Here is a 21,085-nt window from a genome sequence, read left to right on the forward strand (position 1 = left end):
AAGTACATGTGAGTCTCCTGAGCCTGAGATGGCAGACTGGGGGTTGGTGGTGGGTGTCAGGCGGACCTCATTTCTCCGGCAGCCAGAGCCTCTCAGGAGAGGCTTGCAGGTAAATCTGACGGAGAGCCAGGGGTGCGGTGCAGGACAAACAGGGAGATGTCATATGGGCTCAGACCTCCAGCCCTGGCAGGCCTCACAGAAAACATTGGTTTTAACCCAAGAGCAATGAGAAGCCATGTGGGATTCTAGGCAGTGGGAGCTATGGTCAGATTCGGGTTCTAGAAGGTTCCCAAGACTGCATTGTGGAGACACGAGAGGAAGGCAGCTGGGAGGTGAGAGGAGCCGCCTCCCTGGGAAGGTGGGCAGACTCCGGAGTTGCCGAGCACTGGCTGCTGGGCTGGATTGGTGAGAGGAGAAGTGCAAGGGAGTGGACGCTTGGAGCGAAACTGAGTTCAGAGGCCATGGGGTTTGGCATCCATCAGCTTTAAGTTCAAGTCCATCTATTTGTAGTTTCACCAATGTGGCACCAAACCAATCTCACAGCATTTTGAACAATGGAGATGGAGCTTTCCCTGGCTGCCTTCTCTCCAGAATTTCTACTGCCTTGGTGGGGTGAGGGGAGGTAGCCGCAGAGCTTGGTCATCAGCTGCCAGTTGTTACTGACGAGGCCGAGGCTGTGATACAACGAAGAATATCATCCCCGTCTTTCCAGGGGTTGGAGGAGTGCTGTGTGCACTCCATGCAGGGGCTGAGCTCAGGGCTTTGTGTAGAGTGTCTGGTCAAATTCTGTCCCGTATTTAGAGGTCCGTATTCTTACCCCCCAACCCTGTCCCCAGGATGAGGAAAGTGAGCTCCAGAGAGAGGCTTGTAGAGAATGCTTGTCTGTGATCACCCAGACGGTACATGTCAGAAGGCAGATTCAACACAAGCCATGTCTGCCTCTCAGCCTCGAGTAAGCCCCCTTCCACCCGGACGCCCCCAGGCCTGTAAGAAGACAATGCACTGTGGGGTCTTCCAGGTCCCACCCAACATGGCGGTCAGATTGTGGGCTTGTTCATGCACTGGTTCCTTCAACAAATACTTCTGGAGCACCTGAAATGGAGGCTGAGAAATACATCTGTGAACAAAACAAAACTGTCCACCGAGGGGCTGACGTTCTAGCAGAGGAGATGGATGGTAAAGAAAAAAGCCAGTATCTGTAAGAAGACATTGAGGACCACAGTTCTAGTTTGGATCACTAAAGGAATGAAGGTTGGCAGTGAAGATGGCCAGGGATTCGGCCCTGGGACATTCCAGGGACAAGGCTTGTGTCCAGCCAGGGTAGCTGGGGAGGAGTGGCCGGGGATGTCGGAGAGGGGACGAGAAGGGGTGGCGTTCCGGAAGCCTCAGGAGGAGGGACAGACCAACCGAATTAAATGCTACTTGAAAGTTTGAGTGAGGCGTGGCTGAAGAATGGCCGTGACTTGGCTGCGTGGAGGTCCCTGGCCACTGAGAAAAGTGCAGCTCCGATGGGAGTATTTGGGGTGACCTTCTGACTGGAGTGGCTTATGAGAAATTGGGGGAGAAGCTGGAGAAAGATGTGGACAGCGCTCAGTGCTGCTGGGCTGGAGCCTCTGTCCGGGACACACATGGAGCGCTTCTGCAACTGATGATCCAGCTGCTCTCCCGGGACCACACCCAGAGCATTAGTACCCACATGGCTCCCGAGAGCTTGGCTCTGTGGTGACTTGCCTGGGCCCAGAAGGGGCTGTGCCTGGGGCCCACAGTACTCTTAGGGATCCATGACAATCTTTTAATTTCTGTTAAAAGTAGAAGAAAAAAATGGACTTTAAGGCAAAAACATGTTTTAAGTATATATTGTGGACTGAACTGTATTCCCCCTCCTCAAAAATTCGTATGTTGAATTTCTAACCCCTAGCACCCAAGAATGGGACTTTCTATAGATACAGGGTCTTTAAAGAGTTAAAGTAAGTTTAACTAAGGTCACTGTTCAGTTCAGTCACTCAGTTGTGTCTGACTCTGCGTACCCGTGGACTGCAGCATGCCAGGCTTCTCTGTCCATCACCAACTCCTGGAGCTTGCTCAAACTCATGCCCGTAGCATCAGTGATGCTATCCAACCATCTCATCTTCTGTCGGCCCCTTCTCCTCCCGCCTTCAATCTTTCTCAGTGTCAGGGTCTTTACCAATGAGTTGGTTCCAGAGTTCAGGTAGCCAGGTAGCCAGGTAGCCAGAGTATTGGAATTTCAGCATCAGTCCTTCCTATGAATATCCAGGACTGATTTCCTTTAGGATGGACTGGTTGGATCTCCTTGCAGTCCAAGGGACCCTCAAGAGTCTTCTCCAACACCACAGTTCAAAAGCATCAATTCTTTGGTGCTCAACTTTCTTTATAGTCCAGCTCTCACATCCATACATGACCACTGGAAAAACCATAGCTTTGACTAGACGGACCTTTGTTGGTAAAGTAATGTCTCTGCTTTTTAATATGCTGTCTAGGTTGGTCATAGCTGTTCTTCAAGGAGTAAGCGTCTTTTAATTTCACGGCTGCAGTCACCATCTGCAGTGATTTGGGGGCCCCAAAATATAAAGTCTCTCACTGTTTCCACTGTTTCCCCATCTATTTCCCATGATGTGATGGGACTGGATGCCATGATCTTTGTCTTCTGAATATTGAGTTTTAAGCCAACTTTTTCACTCTCCTCTTTCACTTTCATCAAGAGGTTCTTTAGTTCTTTGCTTTCTGCCATAAGGGTGATGTCATCTGCATATCTGAGGTTATTGATATTTCTACTGGCAATCTTGATTCCAGCTTGTGCTTCATCCAGCCCAGCATTTCTCATGATATACTCTGCATTTAAGTTAAATAAGCAGGGTGACAATATACAGCCTTGACATACTCCTTTCCCAACTTGGAACCAGTCTGTTGTTCCATGTCGAGTTCTGACTGTTACTTCTTGACGTGCATACAGATTTCTCAGGAGGTCACTGTGGTGGGTCCTAATTTAATATGACTGGTCCTTCAGAGGACAGATTAGGACACAGACATTCACAAAGAAAGACACAGGGAAAAGGTATCCATCTGCAAGCCAAGGAGAGGGGCCTCAGTGAAACCAACCCTGCCAACACCTTGACCTTAGGCTTCCAGCCACAGAGTCTGTAATGCTTTGTTATGGCAGCTGTAGCAAACCAGTGTAATATATTTACGTATTATTAATATCAATCCTTCTTTGTACTGACACAGTCATGAAATATAATTTTGTGTACTTGTATATATGTACACGACCCTGGACTGCCCTCACCCTGGAGGTGGGGGTCATAGTGCTTGGTGTGATGCTGCCCATGATCCTCTCTATTCCAGAAGGTCACCTCTGTGTTCTGAGGTACTGGCCTCTGCCATCGGGAGGGGCAGTCGGAACTGCTATTTGTGGGGCCCTTAGTCTGAGCCGGGCAGTGTGGGCACCACCACACCCCACCTCTGGGGAGTACCTGGGGCCTTGGAGAGGCCTGATGACTGACCAGGGCCCTGTGGGCCCTGTCTTCAGGAAATGTCTCCAGGGTTCTGGAACGGTTATTTTCTTCCTGGGGGACTGTGAAGGAGGAAACTCACCCAGACCCACAGAAAGCCAAGAGAGAGAGCTGTTAGAAGCCTGCCCAGGCACTGGCCCCGAGCGTGCTGGGTTGGACCCGTGCTCCACTAGTTAGCTGCAATGTGTGTGCGTTGTAGAAAGTCACCTCCTTCCTCGCCTGTAAGATGGTGACCCCCCGGGCCTGGGGTGAGGACAGAGGGGCTCGGGTGCACCCAGAAATGTTTGTAGTCCTCCTCCTCTGGCTCCCTGCTTGGCGCTCCTCCACAGAGGCCTCCCTGACCCTGTCCTCTTCTAGCCACACTACTTCCTTCCTGACGCCCTCCTCGTCTCCTTCAGGGCCACTTCTGGGTTCTGGGATGTTTGGCGACCTGTTCTCTTGGCTTGCTTCTCATCAGCCCAACGACCTCCCTATATGTGCCCCACCCCCCCAGGTCAGAGGCTGTCTGTCTTGTGCTCTGCCGTCTCCCCAGGGCCTGGGCCAGAGCAGGGCCCTGTGGACCCCTGCCACTGCCTCCTCCCTACCCATCCCCTGCTCTGCTCTGATGCAGAATCGGGTGAACCAGAGTTCTCAAATGGAGTGTTTCCTGGATCCTGACTTTTAGCCTAAAGACACAGAAAGTGGGGCCAGAGGCAGAGGTGTCCTGTAGGGTGTGGTGGGGGCAGGACTTGAAGGCCTTTTCCTCTCTCTGTGAGGCCTGAAGACACGGGAAGCCTCTCGGGTCCCAGGGCAGCAATTCTTGTCCTGGACTGACTGATAGACACATTAACTCAGACATTTTGGTATTAAAAAATTATTTTTTGCCTCTGGGGCTTTCCGATTAGCTCTGAGTTAATGAGAACGTTCACTCAAGCAGAATACGTGCGGCTCGCTGGCTGTTGCCTCTCACTTAAGGTGCACGCTGGGCGGAGGGAGGCCGAGGCTCAGAGGTTTAGGTGGTCTGGCCCCTGTCCCACTATAAAAACGGTCAGGTCAGGATTTGAACCCAGGTCCTCTCTAACTCCAAGCCCCTTTGTTTCTCCCACTCTGTCCCTTGGAACCAGGTGTCCACCAGCATCTCCCAAGAATTTGCTGTGTGTTTATTTGGCAACTGGTATTCCAGACAATTTTAAGTGGTACCTACACATATTTTCAAAATATTTAATAATTGTGTATTTATTTCCATGAATATTAGAAAGTAAATATAGCTGGCACACCAAACCTGCAGTATAATGCTTCTTTACAAATGGATTTTACCTGTAAAACTGAGTCGATTGAAAGAAAACATTAAAAAACAGTCCATGTGATTCATGGTTCTGGCTAAAATCACAAAGATGGTACGTGCTAATGGGGAACGCAGGTATCTTCGATTTAAGAAAGCAAGGAGGAGGGGCTTTCCTGGTGGTCCAGTGGTTAAGACTTCGCCTTCCAATGTAGGGGACGTGGGTTAGATATCTGTTCGGGGAACTAACATCCTGCATGCCTCGAAGCCGAAAAATCAAAATGTAAAACAGAAACAGTATTATAACAAATTCAATAAAGACGTTAAAAACAGTCCGCATCAGAAAGACTGACAGAGGAAGCAAGGAGGAACGGAATGCAGGCTGGAAGCTGTGCGTGTAAGTGCACAAAGCAGGGGAAATGCAGTGCCCAGAACTGATTGCTTGAGTCCCATCAAAATGGGAAAAGCGTGTTCTCAAAGACGCCACGCCATGACAGAGTGTCCCGCTAGGCCCCGGCACTCATGCCCTGTGTCTGCTTTCAGGAGCCTCTGCCCTCCGGGCCTGCGAGCAGCCCCTCCAGTGCGAGATCGCCCACCAGCTGGGACACGACCCTGTGCGCTATGACCTCACGGGCTGGCTCCACAGGGCCAAACCCAACCTTTCAGCCCTGGACGCCCCCCAGGTCCTACAGCATTCGAACAGGTAAGCCCAGCCAGGGCTGGGGATGGGCGGGGGGCGTTCGAGGTGCCGGGGCCGTGCAGTCATAGCAGCCCAGTCAGTGATGGAGGGCTGGTACGGGGACCCTTCCCTAATGACACAAAGACCCGTAACTCTAACAGGAGTGGTTCAGCATCTCCTGGGACTGGCCTGAGTCCAGCCAAGGAGGAAGGCTGGCCGTCTGGGGAGGTGGAACAAAAGCTAGAAAGCTGTGACTTCTTATTCATTAAGTATCTGGGAGATGATGTGACTGGGAGGACTTTTATGGACATCCTCCAACTAGGGGATCATAAAACCGAAGTGATAACTTTTTGCAGCCTGAAAAAAGCTGACTGCATTTCTTGACTGCTCTGCTCAGATGTGCTGGCAGAGGGCTGCCTTGAATTCAGAGAGCTATTGGAAAATGCTTGTTGGGGAAGTGTGTGTGTGTGTGCGTGCGCGTGTGAAGCTGAGGCCACATTTACTAACTCCCTGCTGTGCAGAGGAAGCACTTTATAAGGGTCTTTAAACATACATATATTTATTTACTTATTTATCTGACTGTGCTGTGTCTTTTTTTTTTTTTGGCTCAAGGAAGTCTTAGCTCACTGTCCTTTTATTTTATTTTTTAAAATTTTATTTTATTTTTAAACTTTACAATGTTGTGTTAGTTATGCAGATCTAGTTCCCTGACTAGGGATCGAACCCAGGCCTCCTGCTTAGGGAGCAATGAGTCTTAGCCACTGGGCCACCAGGAAAGTTCCTATAAGGGTCTTTTTAATCCTTAAAACAATTGTATCCCTAGCCCCATTTTATAAATGAGAAAACTGAGGCCCCAGGAGGCGAAGTGGTTCACCTTTGACCACATAACAAAAGAGTAGCAGAGTCAGAATACAATTTGGGTCTAAGTGATCCTTGGAAGGCGTTCTCAGAGCTGGATAGTCAGCGTTGATTGGAAAAATCTAGTGGGGGCTCAGGGAAACAGCTCCCAGAGAGAGATCTAGTCAGAGGATGGGGCAGAAGGAGAGTAACAAGCACATGGAGTGCTGTAGGGGGAGCCGGGGGACCTGAGTCTAGGCCAGCCCAGCCCCGTGCCCCCCTGGGTGACTGGGCAGCCCCTTTCCTTCTCTGCAACCTCAGGGTTTTTGGGTGAGGCCACATTGCACAGCTCTGGAGTCAGGCAGATGCTCAGGTTCTGCTTTTGCCTTTTTCAAGCTGCATGACCTGGGCCTCAGTTTCACAGTCTGAGAAGTGGGAATGATGCTGCCAAGCTTACAAGTGTGATGTAAGGCTTTGGTGACATAACAGAGTGGATGGCTTGTTAAGGAACCTGGTTCATGGTTACCCCTCAACACACATCTTGTGGCCTCCTTGTAAATCCCCCTGCTGCTCAGAAACCCTCAAGCTGAGTGAGGGGTATAGAGTTGGGGAAGGGCAGGCACACCTTGGTTAGCCAGGTGGCCTGGTGAGTGTGGAACCTTCTGGGACAAGGAGCAGCGTGTGCTCACGAGTAGGAGTATGGCAGGTGGGGCAGTAAATCCCAGCAGGGTGTCTTGCAGGCTTGAGAGCCACGGGTTGGTGGGTTTGAGGGCAGACAGCGCTTCTTCTTGGCCCGTGGTTCTGCAGTCAGGATCCCGATTCACCAGGACTGCTTGTGTAGCACTGTGATTCCTGGGCCCCTCTAGTCTCTCGGGGATGCTGGGGGGTTCCCGGGAGGTGCTTGTGCTCACTGAACCTTTGTGCCGTGTATCGGGGGGTCCCGAGAGGACCCGTGACTGCCCCAGGCCACACTGCACACTGCAGACCAGAGGTCGGGTCTCCCAGCGCCACTGATGGGGCCATCTTCATGCAGGGTCAGGGCTGTGGGCACCACCTCCTCTCCCTGTACCAGGCAGGGTGCCCACAGCCTGCCTTCTCAGGGCTCCCGCCTCAAGGGGGCTCTCCAGGCTGTCTCCCCAGACTTCTGTTGCAACCCAAGCATCTTTGCGCCATTGTCAGTCTGCGTGCTCCGCAAGGCATGGAACTGCTTTTAGCAACCTCCGTGCATCTGGCGAGACTCATTTTCTTAATGGCTGTGTAGTCAGTTGGGCCCAGAGTGGGGATGGATAAGAGTCTTGAGGGCTGGTCTGGTTGGGGCCTGGATTTGCAGGGGAGTCGCCCACAGGCTTATAGTGCAGGGGAGAGGCCAGGGCAGCCAGAGAGCCTGAGGCCTTCCCTGGGTCCCAGCTTCATCCTGGGGCTCGGTAGGGTCTCCTTGGTGCTCAAACTGTCTGTTGGACAGACTAAGCACCTGCTTTGCTCAGACCAGTTCTAGAGATAACTGAGGTGATTTTACCCTCTAAGAAAGTGCTGGCTGTGCAGAGTTCCTGCAGGTATGTAAGTGATGGGAACATCCAATAGAAGGAAGATGCTCTGAGGTTAGGAGAGGGAGAGAGGCATGGAGGAAGATGCTGGCATTTGTCCTTGAACAAAGGATCATCTGGGAGAAGGGACTATGAACAGACTTGGCAGCTAGGACATGGTCTCAGGAAGCAGATGTCCAGAGGCAAGAGGGTCCCCTTTGCTTGCCCCCAAACCCCTGAAGCCCCTCTCTCTCTCCCCGCCTACCTGCCAGGGAGGAGCTGAGGACCCTGTTCCAGTCCCGGGCCAAGCTGTCCCCCGTGTGCCGGGCCGTGGCCGGCCTGGAGGGCACCTCCCAGCAGGCCCAGCAGCGGAGCTGCGCGGTGCGGAGGACGTTCGCCAGCAGCCTGGCCGCGGTGAAGAGGAAAGCCCCCTGCTCCCAGATCAAGCTGCAGATGGTGAGCGGTGCCCTGTTCTCACGGGGTGGACGCCCCCCCACCGCCCCCAGGGCAAGTTATCCAGGCGCACCAGCTCTGAGCTCTCCAGCAGGCCTGAAGGGACAGGCAGCCAACCCCCACACTCCACCGAGGAAGAAGCTGAGGCTCAGGGCAGCACAGTGACCCGTCCCAGTCTGAGGCCTAAGCCTCAGCTCCCTGGTCTCATTTGAGCAGCTTCAGGAAGTTGGCAGGAAACAGGTCGCCTTCCTGACCAAGGTGGCAAGCATCGCAGCCAGCCCTGTTCTGCCCACTTCCTCTCTCCCCTCTCAAAGGCCGGCGTGCCCACCTCCAGGCTCCCCTAGAGAGGGCGGCTGGACCCAACCCTGGTGTGAAGATGCCACCTGGACACAGTAACCCAGTAACAAGACATTAGGCTAAGCTTAGGTGGGTGGGACACGGGAAGGAGGGCTTGAGGAGCCGACTCGTAGCATCTTATCCTGGAAAAGCCCCCAGCCAAGATTCTGGGCTCTAGTTTTCTTCTTGGGTGACTGGCCTCCTCTGCTTGGGGCCACTCTTTTGTCCTCTCCGTGTCCCAGTTTTTCCATCTATGATAATAAGGATAATTATAGAGGTCCTTTATTTCTCATGAGTACAAATTGGGCCATGGATAAGAGGCCCTTGTGGTAGGACATAGGGGCCTCCAGAGATGCCCAGACCAGACTGAATGTATGTTTGGGGAGTGTCCAGACCCTTGTCAGTCTCACTCTGGCCCTGACCCCATCTCTTCTTGGTCCTAGGACGCATTGATCAGCGTGATCAGACGGTCTCAGTTACACTTCATCCATTGCCTGGTGCCGAGCGCAGCGGTGGAGAGCAGAGGCGTCCAGGGGTCTCTGACTCCACCAGAGCCTGGTGGAGACAAGCCTGAGGCAGGCAGGTCCCTGCCCTTGGACATCCCCGCACTGAGGGTGCAGCTTGCAGGATCCTACATTTTGGAGGCGCTGCGTCTGCACAGAGCAGGTGAGAGGCGAGCAGGGAGCAAGCACCTTGTCGCTAACTCCTGGGACTTGCTCTTTGAGCCTAAAGTCTAACCATTCCTGAACTAGTTGTGCACTCCTGGAAGGCAGGGCTTCCCTGGTGGCTCAGTGGTAAAAAAAAATCCGCCTGCAATGCAGGAGATGGAAGTTCAATCCCTGAGTCAGGATACCCCCTGGAGGAGGGTATGGCAATCCACTCCAGTATTCTTGCCTGGAGAATCCCAGGGACAGAGGAGCTTGGTCGGCTACAGTCCATGGGGTGGCAAAAGAGTTGGACACAACTGAGCGACTCAACAACTTCAACGACCTGGAAGGCTTGGAGTGTGTCTTGCCCATCTTCCTTTTCAACAACAAACATCTTAGGAGCATCTGCCTTGGAATTGAGGGTGAAATTTTTTCAGTCATTAATATTTGGCCTTCAGGATGCTCAGCCTGGTTTGGGAGATCCATATGGAAACAGGTGATGATTGTATGATGTGACCAGGGCATGTGTCACGCAGGGATGTGGGAGGTACCATGCCCATTGGAGGTAACATCTTCGTTGAGTCTTAGAAGAAAGCAACTGCTCACCTCTGGGTGGTGCAGGGAGAGGGAAAGCTTGGTCAAAGGAGCACTGTGTGCAGAGGCAGGGAGGTGTGGGAGAGCCTGGGTTTCCAGGTTCACAATGAGTGAACCTGGGTGGATGTGGGAGAGGAGGGGTGGACCCACCGGGGAGGCTTAACCCCATCTTTGGAAGACTGGCTTTCCCCAGTCCAGCTGAAGAGGTGATGGGCATGATGGGGGAGGAGGGGTTTCCATTAAAGAAATAAAGTTTTAGGCCCATATTTTAGAAAGTAGGCATGCACCAGGGTCCCCCCCGTTAGCTCTTCTTCTGAGCTGAGTTTGATCTGAAATTTTCCCATTCTTTTCTGTCTCTGAGACCCCATTGGCCACCCTGTGGATTTGCCTCCCTGACAGGAACAGCTCAGGCGAAGTCAGGGGATGGGGTGGCTGGGGCTGATGGGAGTCTAGGTAGGCCCCCACTTGTTTAATATTTCCTCGGTCACTGCCCCCCTAGCTTGTGGTCACTGCCCTGTCTCCTCCCACGGCACTCATACTGAGTCCTGGGCGCGAGGTGCTGGGCGGAGAAGCCGGGAGCAGCCGGCAGCAACCATGAACCGCTCGCTTCCCCCAGCATCGCATTGATTTCCCCTCCTGTCTGCACAACCGCAGGCATAGGAAGACAGACACTGTCACAGGGAAGCGTGAGCCAGTCACAGCCCAGGCCGCTCGATTGCGCCTGGCTGGCAGGAGGTTAGAGCCTTTGCACGTAGGCGCGGTCAGCAAGTCCCCTTCCTCCCTGTGTGTCCACCCTCTGCCATCTCAGGGCCCAACTCAGGAAGGGCTTCCAACTCCGTGAAGGGTTGAAGCCTCCTGCCAGTTTCTGCTTCCGAGACCTGGTTCGTTTCCTCATTGTTTTCTGCTCGGAGTCACTTCTGTCTCTCTCACACCATGTGAGAAATATTTACTTGCATACAAAGATCCATACATAGTTATTGATGTCACAGATTTACGATTTGGACTGTGTGTGTGTGTAACAGATACACAAGCAGGCCTTGTTCTGTTGTGCTTAGAGCACAGTTGTTTTTTTTTTTTTTTTCATAAATTGAAAGTGTGTGGTAACCCTGTTTCATGCCAGTCTGTAGGTGCCATTTTTCCAACAGCATTTGCTCATTTTGCATCTCTGTGTCACATTTGGTCATTCTTGCAGTATTTCTAACCCTCCACCCACAAAAACTTACAACTTGATGAAGGCTGAGATGATAGTTAGTATTTTTTATTCAGTAATACATTTTTTAAATGAAGGTCTGCACATGGTTTTTTAGATATAATGCTATTGCACACGTAATAAACTATGTATAGGATAAATTTAACTTTTATGTGCACTGAGAAAGCAAAAAAGTTTTATGATATTTGATTTGTTGCAGTGGTCTGGAACCGAGCCCACAGTGTCTCTGAGATGTGCCTGTACGCATAGACACAGGCACACACGAGGCACATACGCAGAGGCTGTTTCCTGGGCGCTTCAGATGCTCGGGCACCGTGTGGTCACACACACTCAGTGGTGATGTTCTCACAGAGCGCTTAGCACAGAGCCCGGCAGACAGTAAATGCTCACCACATGTCACATGCGGGGCAGCCTGGTGGGCACAGCCCAGACTCTGGAGCCGGTTGGCCTGTGCGTGGTCGTGGTCGACACTGTCAGGCCCCTAGGTCGTGCCTCCCTTTCCTGTCCTGTAGCAGCTCAGGTTTCAGAGAGCCGTTGAGTGGGATGGTGAATTAGTAAGGGAATGAGAAAAGTGCCTGGACATGGCCAAGTGCTCAAAACACGTTAGCTTCTTTTCCTGTAATCATTATTGGATTTAATCCTTGTCATGACTGTGTGACAAGAGATCTTAGCACATTATTGACCAGGGGATTTTTGCAGAAACTAATGCCCCTGGCTGGCGATTTGTTATGTAAATGAATATTGAAACACTCTGGTCAATAACAGTTGGGTAACCAAAGACATATTAATACGTCTCTGGTCAATAAGTTGTTATTACTCTCATTGAACAACTGAAGAACTTGAATCTCAAAGAAACCAGAGTCATCTGTCACTGGTCAGAGGGCTAACCAGGGCAGATAGGAGATGTGAACCCATGTCTGACTCACAACGGCAGCCTGATAACCCCCCAGCCTCCAGGTCTCTGTGTGGTCAGCCTTGAGGTCTGGAATGTGCGTTTAGGTCCCTTGGGCACCTGGTCCCTGCTCATCTCTCAACAGAGGGGCCCCACTGTTGGTTCCTCTCTGCTGGATTAGTGACTGTCGCTGCCTACATTTATCTCCCCAGTCCTCGCCAGGCCAGAGTCATCTTGCTATTCAGATCCTGGCTTCTGTCATTCTCCATCACATCATCTTGTTTGGGTTTGTCTCCCCCAGGGAGAGTTACGATCCATGTCACTCTGCGCCCCGTGACTTGCTCTGGTCCTCAGTGTCCTCGTCTATATGACAGGAGAGCAACATAGGCCCCAGGGTCTCTGCGAAAAGGACGCTGTTATCCTAGTGTCTTACACACGTGAGCACTCTGTGAATGGTGTCACCGCGACTGGGACAGACCTCTTTCCTACTCTGCCTGGACTTCCTTCCACACAAAACCCTCTCGCAGACTCTCACAGCCCCTCAGAGGCCAGCTCGAACATCACGTTCTCTCAGTAGCTTTTCAGTTTCCACACAGAAGGGTGCAGCTGTGTGCATCCTACTGTAGATTTAAAAGAACCCTTAGCTATGGCCTGATGCAGTGTTTCCCACGCGCAGTCTGTGGGGGGTAAAACCTTAGATCAAAACATTTTCCCATGGTCCAGCAACTTCGGAGAACTCTGGGTTAAGTCAAGCTAATCAGGCATCGTCCCTGCAGAGGTTCTGGAGCCTTTGACTTTGGTGTTGATACACATCACGACCTTCCAAGAGGCGGAGGAGGGGGCAGCTTTTTCAGGCTTCAGTGGAGCCTCTTACAGGGTCTGTGTTCTGGGGAATGCATTTGGCAAATGCTGATGGAACCCAGTGTCTTATATTAGCAAACAGGGAAACTGAGGCCCCAAGAAGTGAGTGCACACAGCAGGTAAGTAGCAAGGCTGGTAGTAGACCCCTGGGCCAGGCGTCTCACTCAGATTCTTTGTTCTTCTCCTGCTCCCCACACCCCAGGCTACGCTGACCACATGGGGCTCACTCAGTTCCGCCGAAGATTCCAGGTGCTGGACCCTGCGCTTGTGAAGGAGCTCATATCAGCCCCCGAAGGAGTGGACGAGAGGAAGGTACATGGACCTGGGGGTGGGGGATGGGGGTAGGGTGGAGATGTGGAGGCGCAGATGCTTCTGCTCTGCAGAGGATAGCCCGGGGGCAGCTGGGGCAGCTGGGATCTGAGAGTTGGGTCTCGGGGGCAGAGATGAGGATGTCCTGACGTTTGACCCGCACCCCTACTCCAGACCATGCCCCCTGCAGTGTCACTTACAACACTGCCCATCACAGAGTGGTCCTTCTGAAACCCTGCCTGAGGAAGTGCAGAAAAAGAATTAGAACCACGGGAAGAGTAGGTCCCAGGTAGGAGGCTCCCAGCAGGGTGGAAGGTCATCATTCCTATAGGGAGTTGCGCCCTGAGAGTCTGTGAAAAAAGGGCTTGTGGTCCCAAACACTCCCCTCAGGGCCTTTGCACAGAGGGCTGTCGCCTCTCCCCAGTCCTGGCCAGGCCAGTGTCATCTTGCTGTTCAAATCTTCCTCGTGTTATTCTCCATCGCATCTTCTTGTTTAAACATCTGTGTAGCACTTAGCCATGTCTGAAATAACATTTTTTGGGGGGACTGTGTGTTTTCGGGCTCAGAGCAAGTGCTTAATAAATTGCCTGTCGGATGAATGAATGAAGACACGTACCTAACCTTGTGTTGCTGCCCCTGTATGTCTCCTTTCTCCATCTCTACATAAACTTCTGGAGGCAGAAGTCTTCACTCCTAGTGCAAAATCCCCAGTAAATGTTTCTGTTGAGAACAGCCACCGGCTGATCAATGATGACAGAGCTCTTGACAGTTTGCAAAGCCCTAGTGCATCCTCACAACAGCCCTGCAAAATGAGCCATCGCGCCTCTTTTGTGAATGCTGAAACGTGGGCTCGTAGAGGTGACTGATTGCCTTGAGGCCACACAGCCAAGCATTCGTGGGTTTTGCCCTTGAACTCAAGTTTCTTGATTGCATGAAGGGTCGTTAGGAAAGCATGGGCTCAAGTCACACAGCCCTGCAGTTGACTCCCAGCTGGGACTGTGTGAACTTAGATGAGTTAGTCCATCTTTCTGCCTCAGTTTCCTGATTTGTGAAATGTGAACAGTGATAACACCAACCTCAGTGGCGCGTCCGGTGGATTGTACGTAGTAGTGTAATGATGTGCTTGATGCAGGGCCCGGCATATAGTAAGGGCTCATTATGTATGAACTGTGATGGTCACTGTCATCGTCATCACCATCTTCCAAGGCCAGAGAGGTGGCAGCCAGGCCACGCAGACTCTGCATTCGCAGCTGTGTTGAAACTCCCCTCCAGTGAGTGCGCCCGTCGCACCTGACCTCCCTGCCTGGAATCCTCAGTCAGTGAGTCGCAAGGTGAGAAGAGCCAGTAGCGGAGGCACAAGTCTTCAGCCCTTTCTTGGCTGTCCTCTGCAGCAGGAACCAGGGCACAGGCTCCCTCCCTCAGACACAGCGGCATTTCTCAGGGCGCTCCTGCGTCCACCCCCGGGGAGGGGACCTCAGACCCCAGCTGGTGTGGCGCGGGGCTGTCCCCTCCCTGGGGGGCATCCCACTGTGGAAACCACGAAATTGCCTGGCTCAGTGGCACCAGCCACTGTGGACCAAGCTTCATCGGGGTTCCTTATCCTTGGTTGCCCCCACCCCCCAGTCTTGATCTCCATCCAGAGCATCTGGACTGGAGCCACCGAAAGGGGCTTGGGCTCCTCTGCTGTTGAAGGCAGTGCAGAAGTGGGGCGTGGGGGAGTTTTCGGCGGGGGCGGGGGGAGCATATGGAAGCGTTTCTATTCTGGACGACTCAGCAGTTCTCTCGTAGCCAGACCGAAACCACCTCCACACACACACGCTGGAGGCCTCGGAAAGTGGAAAATTACAAGCAGAATGGACTGGGGAGTTTTCGCTGCTTCTTCTTCTTCTTCTTCTTCTTTTTTTTTTTTATTTGCTCACAAATTTCATTTGCTGCAGCATAGGATTTTGGTAGCAACAAAAGGAAATGCCAGCCTGCCTCTTATGAAAAAGCTGATAAATATTCATCTGCCAAGCAGCACGATACACCATGAATTATACATGAACACGTGCTTGGGTGGGCAAACTGTCAGCCTCTGTGTGCAAAGCATTTAAGACCTCAGGATTTAATAAGACAAGCCTGACAGATAGGAAAGGTCAATATTGTCATTAGACGCTAGACGGCAGCAGAGGGAATTCACTGGCAGGGTGTGAGCCAGGCCTCGGCATGTCCCCCGTGTGCCTAGCGTACACATGGTGCTTAAACCAGGCTCTCTCCCAGTGAAGTACTCTCATTTGGAGGGTCCCTGCTGGATTTTGTGCTCCTGAAACAAAAATAGCATATGCCTTTTTTTTTTTTTTTTTTTTAACTGCAGATGCACAAACTCTCATCACAAAATATCAGGTGTAATGTGAAAAGGTTCCCTACCGACTTTCACTCTGAAACAGCCCTCAATTGATAAAGCCTCCCTGCTCTTGGAATTATCCCCATTTCACAGCAGAAGCAACTGAGGCTTCCAACCCCAGCCAGGCCATGGGGCAGTGGTAGAGCCAGGATTTGAACCCAGGCTCTCAAACTCCTCACACAGGGCTCTTTACTATGTATTGTGGTAAAATACACATAACATAAAACTTACCACCTTAACCCATTTTTAAGCATACAGTTTAGTGGCCGTAAGTGCATTCATTGTGTAACCATCACGGCCCTTCAGCTCCAGAACTCCTTTCATTTTCCAAAACTGGAACCGTCCCCGTGAAACACTGCGTCCCCATCCTGCCTCCCAGCCAGGCCTTGGCAGCCACCATTCTGCTTTCTGTCTCCGTGAATCTGGCTGCTCCAGGAGCCTCATATAGGTGGACTCATACAATGCTTGTCCTTTGTGACTGGCTGATGGCACTTAGCATGATGTCCCCAGGGCTCACCAAGTAGTGGCACCTGCCAGAATTCCCTTCCCTTGAAGGCTGACTTGGATCCTGTGTGCAGCGTTTTGTGTATCCATCCTCTTGTCAGTGGCCACTTGGGCTATTGCCACCTTTTGGCTGTTGTGAATGACCCTGCTGTGAACACAGTGTACAGATGCCTCTTTTGAGACCCTGTTTTTTGATTCCCTTGGGTACATCCTCAAAGTGGAACTGCTGGATCATATGGTAATACTATATTTAATTTTTTGAGGAACCTCCAAACTGTTTTCCATAATGGCTGGACCATTTTCTATTCCCTTCAACAGTGCATGAGGGTTGCAGTTTCTCCACATCTTGCCAACATTTGTTATTTTCTGGGGTGTTTTTTGTAGTCACCCTTTCGGGTGTGAGGTGGTATCTCGTCGTTGTTTCGGCTTGCAGTCCCCTGATGGCCAGGGCTGGTGAGCATCTTTTCACGTTCACACAGGACTTTGGAATGGAAGCCGTTTGACGACAGGCAGAGTATTTGGTGAAGATTTACACAGAACATGCCGTCATGATGTTAAAATAATTATTATCGATTCCATCCAGCTGTCACCAAGTGCCTGCCTTGCACCAGGCCCTGTGCTAGCCACCAGAGAGACGAGGATGAACAGAAGACAATCTCCTGAGGAAGAAGGATGAAAATTAGCAATTCCTAGACAGAGAGGGGGCTCTGGGAGGTCCCAGGGAACACCTCTAAAGCTTCTGATATTTGCAGCAGGGGTTGAGGGTAGGACATACAGGGAAGACAGAGCAAGTGATGATTGAATAGAGCTTTCTGGAACAGTTTGGAGGAATCAAGTAAGAGAAAGAGTGCAGGGCAAGCCACATTGGGGTCAGCAGGTGCAGAGGTCCAGAGTCAGATCCAGATCCAGTGTGGCTGGCGCATAAATGCTGCCAGGTAGAAGAAAAGGGTCTGAGGATGTTGGTCATCGTCAGCAGGGGCAGAGACTAGTGGTCATCAGGTTCATCAGGTGGTCAGTGATGGCAGACTAGAAGGTTATCAGCAAGGGCATGGCATCAAAGACCAGATCTTTATTATTTGAACTTGCTTAAGCAAAATTACGAAGGAAGTCAAATCTACTCTGCCCATCCCCTGGTCCTTTCTAGGGAGCAGTGTCCTCACGCTGACCTCGACCATTGAGGATGCCTCTGTCTCTTCTAGACACCCAGGCACGTGCTCAGGTCTCCAAAATGACCGTCTCACCCTCTAATCATGGTGGGTTCTTCTCCTCTCTCCCAGGCTTTCCCATCTGGCTAAGAGTATGCCTTAACCTACACTGAAGGCCTCCCAGAGTGACCGTGAGGGTGTCTCAGAAAGGTTACTGGAAGAGCTTGTTAGGTTCACATCGGCTTTGTGATTCTGGTCCCTTATCTCTTTGCTGCTGAGGCAGGAGTTTCCAGGTCTCCCTGATGGATGACAGGAAACCCCCGGTCCCCTCTTCCCTTCAGAGTGTCCACAGTGAGGATTGATTCTAGCCACCAAATCTCTGTCCCTGGGGACTTGATCTGAACATAATTATGGCATGCCTGTCTTCTCAAAGGCAGCCACCCTTGTTCCATCTCAGACCATGGTGGATACTCCTGATTTCCTCTGAACTTGTCCCCGAGTCCTTTTCTGTTTTGGAGAGGTTCCCATGAGCCTGTGTCTGGGGGCCTTGGGTAGGGAGAGAGGAAGAGAGGAAGCTGTCCATTCTGAGGGTGCCAAATGACTTTTTCAGGGCCTCCCGTGGCCTTGTGTTTGTGTGCATGCGTGCTCAGTCACTCAGTCGTGTCCACTCTTTTTCACTTCCATGGACTGTAGCCCACCAGGCTCCTCTGTCCATGGGATTCTCCAGGCAAGAATACTGGAGTGGGTTGTCATTTCCTCCTCCAGGAGATCTTCCTGACCCAGGGATCGAAGCTGTGTCTTCTGCATTGGCAGGTGGGTTCTTTACCACTGAGCCACCTGGTAAGCCCTCCCATAGCCTTAGCCTTAGCCCTCTGGAATTTGTTCATCATTTTTGACTTTCTCACTTTGCCATCTTCTTCCAGTTTGGGTCTACTGTTTTAATGATTCTGCTTGTTTTCTGTTTAGTGTTAACCAACCCAGTTATACAAATATGTGCGTTTTTTATTTATATGTTTGTTCATATTGCTTGTGCTTCGTGCCAGACATACTATTTATAATCAAGAAACTATAGAGTTAAAGAACAGAGACGTAGTCCTAACCCTTATGGAATGTTTTCATCAGCGTGTAAAAGTTTTGGTGTTTAAAAGCATGTGGTTTAGAGACAGACTTGGGTTCAAATCCTGGTTTCCGCCATCTCTCTTTCCATTTATCTGTGCCCCTTGAGGCTTGATAGCTGTATGACCAGGGGCAGTGTATGACAGGGCATAACAGTGCCTGGCACATAGTAGGTACCCAACGTATGGCAGCCATTGGCCACGGTGTGGGTTTCCTAGAGGAGGTGCGGTCCTGACAGCAGGGTGATCGGGAGAGTGTCCATTCCCACAGCCCTGGGTCCCTGCATCGTGCGACCTGTGGAGGGGTGAGTAGGGAGCCCTTCCCGGCCACGGCCCTTTCTGGTTCCTGGAGTCTTCTGCAGCCGCTCTGGCATGTACAGCTTGATGTGAGATGCCAGACTGTGTGGTTTGCTGGGGGGAGGGAGGCATCCTCGCTAAATATTGGAGAGAAACCTCCGTGAACAGTTGGAGGACACGGGGACCGTGTCATTGGAGGCTGAGTTGGGCCTCTCCCGGGCATATTCAGGGCCTAGCAGTTTGAGCCCAGAGTGGTGGAGGTTGAGGGTGTGTCATCACTCCACAGTGCCCCTGAGGAGCTTATAACCTCAGAACCTCCGCCGCCTACTCGTCCTCATGGAGACTCAGCACGTGCCAGACATGTGAGCTAATTAAGCCCGTTGTGTGCCTTGTGAGAGCTGTCTGGAAGTCTTTTTTAAGGCCAGCATCTACACCCCCAGAGGGTTTCCTGCGACTGATTTTGGGGGTTTGTTCCTTGAACATAGGTCACACTTTCTAATTTCTTTGCATGTCTTGTAATTTTCTCTTGAAAACCGGACATTTTCAATAATAAAATATTGCGTGTCTAGATCCCAACCTTTTCCCAATTAGTAACTTAATAGGACTAGATTTATGGAGTCTGTCTCCCCTGTGGTGTGAGACTGCTACTGTCTCTGTTCACTTCATAAAAATTCTTGTTTTTATTAGAAATTGTGGATTCTCAAGGGTTGACCCCATGCCAGCACAGCTTAGTGGTCAGCAGAGGTTGGGGTCAAACATCTTGAATGTGTGACCTTTTATCTGATTTGTACAGTGATTTTACGGCGCTCTGTGTGGTTTGGAAAGTGCGTCCAGCATCCAGGCATTTGTAGTTGTGCCACAGATTTTACTTTCTGTGTGGCTCTTCGTATTTTCCGCCTGTGCGCGTGGCCTTATGTTTGGGTAGGAATGTATAAGTGCCTCAGCCCGCCTCCACCTGCCAAGTCCTTCCTGTGCGCGTGGATAGCTTTCCAGATGGCCAGGAACGTATGGGGCATGGTTATCACGGCCGACTGTGACCATCCCATTCCCAGTATCTCCTTGTTAGAGGAACCTGGCTAATTACGGCCCCACTGCTTGCCCCTCCCAGAAAACAGTCTTAGGCTAGCTGTGCCACTGACCTTCTCCACTCGTTTGGTGCCAAGATCACTTACTGTTTCTGATGATGGTTCTGGGTGTGGGATTTCTGCTCACTTTCTCCCTGTATGTGAACCCCTTCTGGCAGCAAAGCAGCTAGTTTTCATTGCTTGCCTCACCCCAGTGGGACCCCTGCAGTGACAGAGCCTGGTGGGAGTCTTGATTGCAGTTACCACAAACTTCCCACCATTATTAAAGGCCCAGAAGTTTCTCTTGAATAAATGCTTCTCAGTTTTTACTTTGTTTTCCTCTTGTGCAGAGAGGAAAAAAACGTTTTCTGGATATGTTGGTTTTTTTGCATTTTGCTGCCTGTAGCTCCCTGGGAGCAATTTTGGCTACAATGCAATATTAAGTGAAACCACTGAGTTTTTGGAGGGGACGCTATGGAATGTTCTTCTCAGAGGTCAGAGAAGGAAACTTCCCCCCAGATTACAGCCTTGGTCTGGACTTTTAATAAGCATTTTCTTTTGTGTGTGTGTTTTGGGAAGTTTTCTGTGATGCTATGATCCATGGAATTGAAACTCATCTACCAACTTACTCTGTCTCAGAATACCTTTTTCTTGGTGGAATGTCACAATGACTTTTCTGACAATTTATTCTGTAGATAAAAACCAGTGGGTGATTTTCAGTGAATGGGAAGTCCAAGAGGGCTGGTGTGGGGGTGGATGGAGCAGGAGGGGAATTGGAGTCACAAAGGGACCAAGCTGGACCTGCATTTGTCCGAGGGTACAGAGCTCTTGACAGGATTGCTCCAGAGCCTGCAGCCTCTGTGACAAGAGGAAACAGAAAGTGTTAGTCATTCAGTCATGTCTGACTCTCTGTGACCCCTTGGACTGGGGCCCGCCAGGTTCCTCTGTCCATGGGATTCTCCAGGCAGGAATACTGGAGTGGGTTGCCATTCCCTTCTCCAGGGGATCTTCCTGACCCAGGGATTGAACCAGAGTCTCCCGCATTGCAGGCACATTTTTTACTGTCTGAGCCAGATTCCATTAAATGGCTGGCAGCCTGGCCAAGGCAGAGTCTAGGGATCTCAGGTGAATTTGTTTCTCCTGAAGGGGGCGTTGCCTTTCTCCCCACTCCCCCACTCCAACCTGCCCTGCTTCCACCCTCACTGGATCTCATCATATTTATCGAGCTCCTGCTGTATACCAGATGCGGTAGAGGAAACTGATGAATTAAACATGGACTCTCCCTCCCTCATCTAGGCCAGGAACACAGGGTTAGTGGCCATATTCGGGAGAGTCCGGCCGTCCCTGGCCAGTGGGTGAGAGGACAGGGCGCTGGGGTGGCTGCCACGGGGGTAAATTCCCCAGTGGCCTGAGGCCCTCTGCCCCTGGCCTGGGCCTGGGCAGCAGTC

The 21,085-nt window shown here is 51.4% G+C and overlaps 1 protein-coding gene across 1 annotated transcript in view; it reads left to right on the forward strand.

Moving 5' to 3' along the window:
* MYO18B (myosin XVIIIB) overlaps positions 1–21,085 on the forward strand; it is a 232,628-nt gene that overhangs the window by 72,731 nt on the left and 138,812 nt on the right. The window contains exons 18-21 of the mRNA XM_010828851.1: positions 5,332–5,491; positions 8,100–8,283; positions 9,060–9,282; positions 13,023–13,132. Of these exons, the coding sequence (XP_010827153.1) occupies positions 5,332–5,491; positions 8,100–8,283; positions 9,060–9,282; positions 13,023–13,132 (677 nt within the window). The remainder of the gene's footprint in view (positions 1–5,331; positions 5,492–8,099; positions 8,284–9,059; positions 9,283–13,022; positions 13,133–21,085) is intronic.

This window comes from Bison bison, unplaced genomic scaffold, assembly GCF_000754665.1.
Source record: "Bison bison bison isolate TAMUID 2011002044 unplaced genomic scaffold, Bison_UMD1.0 scf7180017864495, whole genome shotgun sequence".
Taxonomy (NCBI): Eukaryota; Metazoa; Chordata; class Mammalia; order Artiodactyla; family Bovidae; genus Bison; species Bison bison.